General features: G+C 37.8%; 1 protein-coding gene across 7 annotated transcripts in view; it reads left to right on the top strand.

Annotated features, from left to right (window-relative positions):
• The window catches only part of SLC12A8 (solute carrier family 12 member 8), a 77011-nt gene extending 67219 nt beyond the window's left edge, over nt 1-9792 (top strand). For 6 of the 7 annotated variants that reach the window (XM_039323768.1, XM_039323767.1, XM_039323765.1 and 3 more), the window contains 3 exons: nt 1254-1371; nt 3729-3789; nt 8718-9792. In XM_039323768.1, the coding sequence (XP_039179702.1) occupies nt 1254-1371; nt 3729-3789; nt 8718-8883 (345 nt within the window). In that variant the 3' untranslated portion in view covers nt 8884-9792. The remainder of the gene's footprint in view (nt 1-1253; nt 1372-3728; nt 3790-8717) is intronic. The other variant, XM_039323771.1, reaches the window with a different exon arrangement.
• The last annotated feature ends 3276 nt before the right edge of the window (nt 9793-13068 follow it).

Genomic DNA, 13068 nt, shown 5'->3' with positions numbered 1-13068 from the left:
TCAGTGCAATCCTTCAAACCAAACCGAAACAAACACATATTTTGTGAGGACTGTGAAACAACTATGGAGAGAGTCATGTGATTACAAGAATCTGCTTTAAGGACTTGCAGACAGATGCTAAATATGAAACCCAGCATGCGCCGTGCTTTTGAATCCAAAGTAGTATGAAATAATAATAATAAAGAAACAGGGTTTCTAGATAGGAGCCATGTAGCTGAAAAAAAATGGGAGCAGTTTGCATTCCTAATCTAGGTCAAAATAAAGTGTGAAAAAGAAAAAAAATAGAATTAGGATAAGTCACAACACGGTGTGATGCTTCAGATCAGGAAGTTGATGTAATCTAAATAATTAAGTTGCTTGTTCTAGACCTCCCTAATTTCATGTTGCTGGTATATGTGGGACTGCAACATGTATGATTCCAGATAGCGTGGCTAATTAAGACATACCGTAACCAGAGATCTATCCATTGATTGAATGAGATGCAGCATGATTAAGTGTAAAAGTCAAGATGAAAAAGTTCATACATATAACCACATATTGTGGGTAACTGGGTTAATTTTCCTGGCATTGGCTATGGCTATTAGTTGAGATATCTTAACATCATTTAAAATGCTAAGACTTAAAATGATTATTGTATAAAATAATGGGAGACTCGGTCAATAGCATTTAACTTTTAATAACTACCTGGATATTTCATCGTTACAGACATTCTGCATCTAAATACCAATTGCTAGGAATGACAGCTAATATTTTCATATCTGGTTGGATACGTTTCCCAGAAGCTTCTCCTGGTCAGTTCTGGTATCAGATGGATAAAATGCACCCTTAATCTGTTGCAACATCATTGGTTTCATATCTTTACATTCCTGCCCACAAAACAAAACAGATTAAATTTGAGAGCTGATGCTGCCTTTCCCATATGGTTCAACTGTCTCAGGAAATTCAAATTCAACTCTAATAATAAGTTGAAATTGACAAGAATTGGTCCTGAAAGGTATATAGTCTCTGGTATTAAAGATTTCATGTCCCCAAGACTTACCCAATAATTTAAATAATTTTTCGTTTACCTGCACCAAAAATTCTTTGAAATCTTGCCAATAATGAGGCAAGAAGTAGAACATGCTCAGACATCTTATCCGCCTTTGAATGTAAAGTGCTTACCTTGTTTCCCACAGAAATAGGAACATTCTAATAACAAAAGCAGCTACATTTAATTTATCACAACTTAATCATAAATATCCTCTTTCCTACAGGCAATAGTTTCATTAGCCATTATGTTCGTTATTCAGTGGATTTATACCCTCGTTAATTTGGGATTAGCAATTATTTTGTATTTCTACATTGGCAAAGCAAGTCCAGGACTACCACCTGGTAAATATTTTTTCTTCCTCCTCCTCCTCCTCCATAGTTTTGGTTCTTGCCTCTCCATCTCCTTCTGGGTCTGCCTCATATTCTTTGACCTTCTCCTCATCTCACTTGCTAGATAAATTTAAGTCCTTTAAAGTTTTTACTTCTATTTATAAATTTGTCTTACAGGTAAAACTCGAAAAATTAGAATATTGTGCAAAAGTTCATTTATTTCAGTAATGCAACTTAAAAGGTGAACCTAATATATGAGATAGACTCATTACATGCAAAGCAAGATAGTTCAAGCCGTGATTTGTCATAATTGTGATGATTATGGCTTACAGCTCATGAAAATCCCAAATCCACAATCTCAGAAAATTAGAATATTACATGCAATCAATAAATCAAGGATTGCACATAGAACAATATTGGACCTCTGAAAAGTATAAGCATGCATATGTACTCAGTACTTGGTTTGGGCCCCTTTTGCAGCAATTACTGCCTCAATGCAGCGTGGCATGGAAGCTATCAGCCTGTGGCACTGCTGAGGTTTTATGGAAGACCAGGATGCTTCAATAGCAGCCTTCAGCTCTTCTGCATTGTTCGGTCTCATGTCTCTCATCTTTCTCTTGGCAATGCCCCATAGATTCTCTATGGGGTTCAGGTCAGCTGAGTTTGCTGGCCAATCAAGCACAGGAACACTTTGCAGGTGTTATGGCTTAATTAGCTGATTAGAGTGGGACACTTTGAGCCTAGAAGATTGAACCTTTACACAATATTCTAATTTTCTGAGATTGTGGATTTGGGGTTTTCATGAGCTGTAAGCCATAATCATCACAATTATGACAAATCACGGCTTGAACTATCTTGCTTTGCATGTAATGAGTCTATCTCTTATATTAGCTTCACCTTTTAAGTTGCATTACTGAAATAAATGAACTTTTGCACAATATTCTGATTTTTCGAGTTTCACCTGTATTCGGAATCATTCAAGATTGTAAACATGAAGCCTACAATACTCAATGAATGTGGAATAAAGTTTGAGCAGATGAAAATGAAGTTGCCTTTTCTTCATTGTCAACTTGGTTTTAGGACAATAACCTATTTTTAAAAATGACGGGGTTGTTAAAAACTGAGATAGAAAGCAAAGAGAATTAAATATTTCTAGAATAGTTTTTACATTAATAGAAATTAACTATTAACTATGAGGACCCAAATTGTTGGGGCAATGTAAATATATATATATTGCTTACTGGTGTACACCGCTTAGAGAGTGCTTGCACTTAAAGCGGTATATAAGTCTCATAAATAAATAAACTACTGCACTGCAGATTAGAAAAAGCACCATGAATTCAAAATATAATACTAGCAGGTTGTAAGATCACATTTGACCTAAAAAGAATGTGGATCTTTTCCACTTTTCCAGTTACAACCTCAGTGGCTGTCTTTTATAAAAACTGACACCAGCCTGAAGAATCACCGAACTAAAGCTACCAACCTTAATTTTGTTCTTCTTGAATTACAAGTGCAGTGGTGTGAACACAAGTGTTGACAGTGCTTCCATTTTTCAGTTTCAGCTAGCTTGCAAACAATATTTGACAGCAGAATCTTTAAAGGCTTTAAAAAAAATATTTGGGAACAACTAATATATTTTTTGCTGCTTTCTATGCAGGTATAATAAATTATACTGAAAATTGCAATTCAAAGGTTAAGCTTTTCTCAACTTTTAGAAACATAGCATTGCACCATGGAGAAAAAGTTAGAAAGTCTTCTAATATAGGTAATATTTAGAGCCAGCATTGCTTAATTAAATTTAGTTTAAGAAGAACCTTGGAGAACTGCATTTCTGTTATGGTTAAACTTAGTCAAACTAACTTCGATTATTAAGGCTTAAAGAAGGACTCTTATTTATTTATTTATTTATTTATTTATTTATTTATTTATTTATTTATTTATGAGACTTATATACCGCTTTAACTGCAAGCACTCTCTAAGCGGTGTACACCAGTAAGCAATGTATATATATATTTACATTGCCCCCAACAATCTGGGTCCTCATTTTACCTACCCCGGAAGGATGGAAGCCTGAGTCAACCTTGAGCCGGTGAGATTTGAACCGCTGACCTGCTGAACACAGTCAGCTAAAGTGGCCTGCAGTACTGCACTCTAACTGCTGCGCCACCTCGGCTTTTAGTTTTTGTAACTCTTCCTCTCAGAGACGTTCCCTTTGGAGAAAACAGGTGTCCAAATTCTCCAAAATACACAGCTGCTTTAATACTTTGAAGACAGGAACTTCCTTTGTGCTAACATGTTTTGCCTAGCACCATTCTTTAACATTTTGCACAGTTGCAATCATCTGCATTTGTTTCTTGTTTTTACAGGTGCAGCAGCTAATTTCAGCCTTTTCAAGTGGATTAAACTACTTTTGCTTAATGCCTGCAGGTTTGTTTTGGTGACTAAGAAAATCCACGCTCTCTCTAGTTTGTAGAAAGCAACTCAAGCTACTAGCTTTTACTGAGAAACAATTGATGATTAGTCTAATGGAATTTAGGATTGGTTACTGATAACCAGGGATTTTTTTGTCGTAGAGCGCCCAGAACAGAGTTCCTGCACCTTTTTTGGATGGAACCTTGTAGGGTAGGCAAGGCGGGATGTATGACGTGTGTGAGTTCCAGCACCTTTTTTTTTAACAAAAAAAGCACTGCTGATAACCATGATTTTAAATAGTCACAAATGAATTTGTAATTAAAAAACAAAATCCCCGTAGTTTAAAGCCCTTGTATATATAAAAAAAACTCATTTAGTGCATTACAGGACTCACTTGCAATTATGAAATAATGTTTGAGCTACAAAAATTTTAGAACTTTACTAAATAAGAAGCCAAAAATTAAATGTACGATTGAGTACAGTACAAAACCCTATTACTAAGCACTACTAAAATACTAAACTCTGAATATTAACTGTTTCTACCTCTAAAAATCCTTTAAAAGGTTAAGAAAGAAATTAAAAAAAAAACCATAAGACTTCTTCAAAATGCCTTCAACTATTGGGCAGCAACTATGTCAGCAGCAACCAACGTGGGTCCTTCCTTCATGACCCAGTTTGCAGTGCCTGCAGAATCAGTCTGGCATTGGAGCAGGGCTTCAGCTGTTAATGCCAAAAGAGAAATAGAGTAAAATAGAGCAGAGTGGAGTGGAGTGGAGTGGAGTGGAGTGGAGTAGAGTAGAGTAGAGTAGAGTAGAGTAGAGTAGAGTAGAGTAGAGTAGAGTAGAGTAGTGTAGAGTAGAGTAGAGTAGAGTAGAACCTTGGAGGTCTTCTAGTCCAGCCCCCTGCTCAAGCAGGAGAACCTATACCATCTCAAAGTAATAGTAGTAAAAGCTGTCTTCTCGATGGTTCAGCTATATATGATTTAGGCAGGAGTAGGAAGCAGTCAGCCCCTTGACTGTCCCTGGATCATATCACTGAACCTCAGCCCTGTGACTTTCTGTCTTGCTTTCTGGCTCTATAAAAGTGCACAGTGAAGCCTTGATGCACTTATTTAACAGTGAAAACCATTTCTGAACTAACTAAATACATGCTAAGACATATGGAAGCACTTTGCTCCTATTGAGAATCTCTACATCTCCATTTGTTTTCTCTGTAAATTTTATAAACTTAAAAACAAACAAACTTGTGGCTCCTGGTTAACTCAGCCTTCCATCCTTCCGGGGTAGGTAAAATGAGGATTGTTGGGGGCAATGTAAATATATGTATACATTGCTTACTGGTGTACACCGCTTAGAGAGTGCTTGCACTTAAAGCGGTATATAAGTCTCATAAATAAATAAATAAATAAATAAAAGACTGAACATTATATTGGGCTCAGAGATCTAGTGCAAGACAAGACTCGTACAGGTAATCCCCAACTTATGAGCACAGCTGAGCCCAAAACTTTCCATAGCTAAGCAAGTCAATTGTTAAGTGAATTTTGCCTCATTTTACGACCTTCCTTGCCCCAGTTAAGTCAATCACTGCAGTTGTTAAACGGGTAACATGGTTGTTAAGTGTAATCTGGCTTCCCCACTGACTTTGCTTGCCAGAAGGCCTCAAAACGTGATGATCACGTGACTCTGGGACACTGCAATTGTCATAAATACAGGCCAGGGGCCAAGTGGCTGCATTTTGATCACGTGACCCTGGGGGATGCTACAGCGGTTGTAAATACGAAAAATGGTCAGACTTTTTTTTTCAGTGCTGTTGAATGCTCACTAAATGAATGGTTGTAAGTTGAGGACTACCATTAGTGCAACAGAGATGGTCATGTTCTGATTGCTGTCATCCTACCAAACAATTAGACTGCCATATCAGTTGAAGTTCCAAATCATCTTCAAAGACAGCGCCACACTAGCATAGCCTGGTCTGGGTGATAGAAATGGAGGATAACTGAACCAAGGTTAAAAAGCACTCTAAGCTTCTGGTAACCCCTTGAGAACCCTCCATTAACCTACAATTCAGAAGAGTCCTTAAACTGCTTAATTATTTTGTAGGGCAATATAACCCAACTCTGAGTAGTTACCAAGCTCCATCATTGTGCCTTCTCATACAGCACAAAGTTCATTCCACGGGAAAGTTGTGCAGTTTCCCGAGGCGAGTAAATGCAAAAGACAGAGAGATCATCTGCATTATGGATAACAGTTTGGCTCGGACCTTTGTATTATTTCTTCTAGTAGCTTTATAGAGATATTAAAAATGTTTTGGAGACCTCTGCCAATTCCCTTATCTCCACACATGTTAAAAGTGTTGTTTTCTACTGCCTCTATCCCAAAAATGCTTTTTCACGAGACAACTGGACTTTCTTGTTTTTCTTTGAAGATGTTTCGCTTCTCGTCCAAGAAGCTTCTTCAGAGCTGAACTGAAGTAGCTTCTTGGATGAGAAGCGAAACGTCTTCAGAGAAAAACAAGAAAGTCCAGTTGCCTCGAGAAAAGCATCTTTGGGAAAAATATGACCTGGACGACTGAGAATCTCCATAGACATCTAGTGCCTCTAATCATCCTCCTACTGTAATTTTGTCTTTCTGTGTATGTCTTGAAACTATATTTTAAGGCATTTATAATCAACAATTGTTTACAAAGAATGAATAAGAAGTTTCTTATTAATTACCCAAGAATCGCAAGACATTGAAACAATATATATAAGTAAAAATCTAGGTATCTCCCCTTTCATCTATGAGGGAGGTGAGCATTCAAATTACAATAGACTGTATTTTATGGCTATAAAAATATAGTTCTTAGCTATAGAGCAGCTGAGAAGGTTCCCTGGACAGTCGTTGCCAGAATATGAACCCAGGACATTGATAACAAACAGCTTGGCTTACCTTGCCCACTCCCAAATCGCACCCATATATGCTAAAATAGGATCAGGGCCTATTTTACTTATAACATTTTTGTACCATTTCCCATTAAAAAACAAAACGGAAGCAACTTATCACTGAATGTTAATTCAAAGCAAAAAGATCCTGGTTAATAATAATAATAGTAAAGTTGGAAGAGACCTTGGAGGTCATCAAGTCCAACCCCCTGCTCAGGCAGGTAACCCTACCATTTCGGACAAATGGCTGTCCAGTTTCTTCTTAAAAACTTCCAGTGTTGGCGCATCTGGAGGCAGGTTGTTCCACTGGTTAATTGTTCTAATTGTCATGAAATTTCTCCTTAGTTCTAGGTTGCTTCTCTCTTTGGTTAGTTTCCACCCGTTGCTTCTTGTCCTGCTTTCAGGCGCTTTGGAAAATAGCTTGACTCCCTCTTCTTTGTGGCAGCCCCTGAGATATTGGAACACTGCTATCATGTCCCCCCTCATCCTTCTCTTCGTTAAACTAGACATACCCAATTCCATCAACCATTCCTTATATGTTTTAGCCTCCAGTCCCCTAATCATCTTTATTACTCTTCTCTGTACTCTTTCTAGAGTCTCAACATCTTTTTTTACATCGTGGTGACCAAAACTGGATGCAGTATTCCAAGTGCGGCCTTACCAAGGCATTGTAAAGTGGTATTAATACTTCACATGATCTTGATTCTATACCTCTGTTAATGCAGCCTAGCACTGTGTTGGCCTTTTTGGCAGCTGCAGCACACTGCTGGCTCATATTTAAGTGATTCTCTACTAGGACTCCGAGGTCCCTCTCACAGTTACTACTATTGAGCAAGGTACCCCCTATACTAAACCTGTACATTTGGTTTTTCTTGCCTAAATGTAGAACCTTATTTTTTTCACCATTGAATTTCATTTTGTTAGATAGCGCCCAGTGTTCAAGTCTGTCCAGATCCTCCTGTATCCTAAGCCTGTCTTCTGGAGTGTTTCCACAGTTAGTTTTCAGACATTCCATTGAGTCTTTAGATGGAGTGCTTTGTTCACTCAAGACTGGCTGGTGATCTGGGAACACCCAGGAATACATTGCTATCTTGCTACATCTATCTTGCTATGTCACTACTTGGGGAACATGATAAGTGAAAGGAGGTTTCCAGCAGCTGTGTTTGTTCAATATTATTAAAACAAATTGTCTAACCACTGTGTGTGAAGGTGTGTCATTTTAAACTTTTGAAGTAGACCTTCATGGCTAATTACAGCTTCCCCTTCCCCCCCACTCTAGCGAGTGATATATAGTATGGAAAATGCTATTTTACTGTCAGAAATGGGTGAATGTAATTGAACATTATGCTAAGGTTTTTTTTAAAAAATGTTTAGTTTAAAGGGAATTAACAAAACACTAACTATTTTAAAAGAATAGAAAAGAGGTTAAACAAAAGATCAAAGCATTAAGGAGTGAAGAAGTCAAATTAAAAAAATACAGACTTTGAAAATTAGAGAGAAATATGAAAGTCTAAACATGGATATTCAACATTCCTATTCAGAAGAGGATTTGTATTAGACGGAGGTCATTGTGGGGATCGTACACAATAAGCTTTCTGAGCAGTTCATTTTTTCCCCTCTCACTTTTTTCTCAGGACTGTTGCCTGCTAACAAGGAATGTTTGGAAGCAGCAGGCATCATGTTAAGAGGCTGGTCCTTTGCCATAAAGCATACATTGTAACAGGAACAAACCTCCATCTTCTAATTGCATGGATCAGAGCAGCTAAAGTACTTGGCAATGAATGAGAAGGAGCAAATATGTGTGGAAAAGAAAAAACCTTCCTGCATGTTTTTAGAATAGCTGTTACATAAGAAAGAATTCTAACCAAATGCTAGAGCCATAAGAAAAAGCTGGCATTCCATTCTGGAGTGAAGTTTTGGGGTGCATTCTTTCTTTGTTTTATTTACACAGTTCAGAGTGCAGCTGCAGATCTATTGGGAAACAATGGGGCAACTGAAGGTTTTGTGCTCTTTTGTTTTGCAGGGGAAGGCCATCCCCGGAGGAGCGATTTGTTGTGACACCGACCTTTGCAACAGTTGGCATGGAGACCACTCAACTCACTGAAGAGAATACAGATTTTGCTTCCCGGGATCGTTACCATCATTCCTCAGTTATCACCCGAGAAGAATTGGTCCATCAGTTCCAATGAGAGAGCTACGTGCCATTCACTTTACCAGCCAATTAAAGACTCTGACTACAGACATACCACCTGATTAAAAGGCTTGCCCTTTTCCTAACTGATCCTAATGAATACTGAAATTTCCAATTAAGGGGAGTCGGGGAAGGAGCGGCAGGCAATTTCAAACCCTGCTCTGTCTAAAAAGAGGATCTGGGTTTTCATTCCAGAGCATCGGATAGATTTGTGCAATAACTATCAGTCTAAAACAGAATGTGGTTTTGTAACACTACCTGTATTTGCTAGAGGACATAGGCCACCCCAAATTCCATTCCACAGGCAGGTCCTTCTGAAATCTAGAGTTGCACCAGGCTTCTCCGAAGTGGTTGGTATTGATCGCCCAAAGATCCGTAGGAGTATCCATTGGTTTTGTTGTTATTATTATTTGTAGCACTGTTCATTAAAGTAGTGTTTATTAAATTATTTTCATGTAGTAAACATTTGGGGGTTGATCAGCAATCTGAATCTTAATGAAGAGGTCAGTGAATTGAAGAATTTAGGGACATCCTGAATTACAGAATATAAAGAGAAAAAGACAATCAATGGACAATCAATGCAAGTGTTTACTATAGGTAGAAAAGCTAAGTTTCCTAATACCTTTTCCGAATCTTGCAGTTGTCCTGAACAATACTTTAAACTCATACCGACTCTTCCTTATTTATATTTCAAAATTTAGGCACAAAACAATTAGTTGTGACATAATACTTAAATTGCACTTTAGTCTTCAGATTTCCCATGCCTTCTAGGTCTTGCCCAGGATGCTGTATAATAAGATATTAAGACATTTTTGTAATTTATTATCATGGAAAAACCTACACAGTATACTGTAAAGAGCAGATCCTCAAATGCTTCAAAGAGTAATATTAAAATTGTTTAAAGCTACAATACTTTACTCATTTGTATTGTTCACATCTGATTAAACAAACAAAAGGAACACTTTAAGACAGACATGTCAAACACAAGGCCTAGGGGCCAGATGCGGCCCGTGAAATGGTTTCATGTGGCCCGCGAAGCCATCCTGGAAACATGAGGGAACGGCCCCCTCTGCCTTGGCCCTGGCCCAGGCTGGCCGGGAGCCAATGTACAATTTTGTGGTGGCCATCTATGCTGAAACGCATTCCGTCTTAGCTCCATAAGCCCCTCCCCCCACATGGCCTGAGGGGAACAGTGAGGCTCCTCCAGTGGACCATGCCTTGGCACTTGCCCTGGTCCCACCCCCTTCTGCCAGAGACCCTCAGATCTGTCCCACGCCTGCCCAGGCCCCCACAGGCACCCTTGATGCAAAGAATGTAGAGCTGGCCACGCCCACCCAGTAGGCCACACCCACTCCATCCACACCCACCCAGTAGGCCACACCCACCTGGCCCCCTGAGAGCAACCGCAATGCTGATGCGGCCCTCAATTAAATTGAGTTTGACACCCCTGCTTTAAGAGATTTCTTTGGGTTAATGCTGTCAAATCCATGGTTAGTCCCCCATGTTTTGACATCAGGACTGTTACATATATGGCCTGTAGATGAGCTGTCAAAGTGAAATGTGTGAGCAGAATTTATGTGTCTGTGGAGATTCTCAGTCATCCAGGTCATAGTTGTCACAAAGGTAGTTTTTCAAAAGGCAACTGGACTGCCCCCCCCAGGAAGAAAAAGACATTTTGCTTCTCAACGAAGAAACTTCATCAGTTCTGGCAGGAGGGTGGAGGTGATGGAAGGATTAGAACTAACCCCACCATCCTGCCAAAACCACTGAAGCTTCTTAAATGAGAAGTGAAACATCTTCCTGGGGGGGGGGGGGGAAGCAGTCCAGTTGCCTTTTGAAAAAGCACCTTTGAGACAAGAATTTATGTGCTTGGTAAAGCAACTTGGAATCTGATGCCAGTAAAGTAACATTGCCAAATTCGATTTCTAAGTAATAAAAAACACTATGGAAGCATGTTTTGTTTTGTAGTAAGAGTCCTCAAGGTTAATAAATTGTCATATTTATACAAAGATTAAAAGCTACTTATTCATTTATGTTTCTTCTTCTTTTGCTTATAATTTGAGAGAGTGTGATAAAGTCAAGAATTCTAATGTTAAGAATAATATATCTAAGAGTTTTATATACCAGGTGTTCAAAAATTAGCATTACCTATTTCCCCTTTTTTGTTTTTGCTGTCTCAATCTTTTTCCATTATTTTCCTCTTTTATTTTATTTGAGGAACAATAAGTGTTGTTACTAAAACAAATAGTAAATGGCACTTCTTATGTGACTGCGCAGTGCAGCCTAAGAGAACTATTTAGTTTAGTTTTATGTTCTGTGAAAAAAGGGATGTTCTGTTAATCCTTTTCAAATTTTTAACATAAGTGAAATAAATCCGTTTTCACTTTACGCTGGAAAAAAACAAAACCTTGCCAATTTATTTTTTTAAAAAGGCTGCAAACATTTCTACAATTTCTTCTGGAGTTAAAGTTCAGGTTCTAATTTCTTAAATTTCATTTTCTGAATGTTAAATTTTATTTACTGAATTAATTTCTTCAGTTTTTTAAAAGATTTTGTTAAATAAATTAATTCTTGAGTTAATCCATTATATGTGAGGAGTTCAGATTAGAATGTGTCTTCCACAGAAAAAAGTGGGGTGCTGATTGTAATGGAGTCTATTAAACCAATGAAAAATCAGAACAAAATAGCTTATAAAGTTCATGTTTTTATTGTTTACGTACTAATGCTTAAAGTGTGCGAAATAAAGAGCTGAACTATTCAGTGATAAAAACTGTGGAATGGAAGTGGAATCAGTTTCTTTCAGAAGTATATTCCACTTCTCTACATATGATTAAGCAGAGGCTTGATAACCCATTGTGAGGAATGCTTTAATTTAGATTTGTACAACAAACAGAGGGTTGGATTTGATGATCTAAATAGCTCCTTTGAACTGCTTGGTTTGATGATCTGTTATTCCATATTTGGAATCCTAAATGGGAAATTTTATAATTAAAAGCATTTGATGCTTGTGAATCACCAAAAGTAGGTTATGTATATTTCAGTGATCGAGAAGGAAGAAATATATGATTTTGATTTACATTTAATTTTCTCAAAATGGAAAGATAATTATATCTGGGGTTGTGTTTTTTTTTTTTTTTTTGCGTTCAAGCAATAGAATGAAAGAATGAGAGCGTGCGAAGATAATTTTTCTTAATCTTAGATCCTAAAGAAAGTTAGTGCTGCTTTTTCACAGTACATGAGGCACAGAAATGAAAAGTTTATGACAGAAGGAAGGAATGCAATACCTTAGGTAGGAATTACCCTGCTAATTCAAGTGTGATGACTACATGCTTTAGAATATTAGATTTAAGGCATTTAGATTATCCTACTTGTGCAAAGAACTGAAAGAAATGAGAGCATCAAATATGGGACAAGATATAAACAAGGAAAGAAAAAAATGCAGGAAAGTCAAAGCTCTTTTGCATTGCTGGCTCCTTCATTTCCTTCCTTTGAAAATGTGATTGCTTATGTCAGATTCTACCTGTGAAAAACAAACTTAAGAAGACTTGATTTTATTCCATTGCTGGAATCTTGGCTTTGATAGCTACATAGTCTATAATATACAGCTAACACCATGGTGTGGGGAGCCTGGGAGATAATTTGATTAAGGGCCTCATCCAGTCTTGAAAGCCCTCTTATCTCTCAATACAGGTAGTCCTCGACTTACAACAGTTCATTTAGTGACTGTTCAAAGTTACAGTGACACTGAAAAAAGTAACATGACCATTTTTCAGACTTACGATCGTTACAGCATCCCCATGCTTGACAACTGACTCATATTTATGACGGTTGCAGTGTCCCAGGGTCACGTGATCACCTTTTGTGGCCTTCGGACCTAAGCAAAGTCAATTGGGAAGCCAGATTCATATAACAACCGTAGAGATTCACTTAACAAATGTGGCAAGAATGGTCATAAAGTGGGCCAAAACTCACTTAACAAATTTCTCACTTAGCAACTTAAATTCTGGGCTCAGTGTAGTCATAAGTCAAGGACTACCTGTATATCTCACTTTATAAGACTATCATAATGATAAAATTGGAAGGAAAATAAAAGTCTGGAGACAAAAAGAGAGGGCTGGAAATAGTGTAAGCCAACAGCAGCACAACAACACAGTTTTTTTTTAATTGTTAGTGTGGAATTGTG

Source organism: Crotalus tigris, unplaced genomic scaffold (genome assembly GCF_016545835.1).
Source record: "Crotalus tigris isolate CLP2741 ecotype Arizona unplaced genomic scaffold, ASM1654583v1 scf7180000024282.1769268, whole genome shotgun sequence".
Classification (NCBI taxonomy): domain Eukaryota; kingdom Metazoa; phylum Chordata; class Lepidosauria; order Squamata; family Viperidae; genus Crotalus; species Crotalus tigris.
This window is presented reverse-complemented; position numbering and strand designations above follow the sequence as displayed.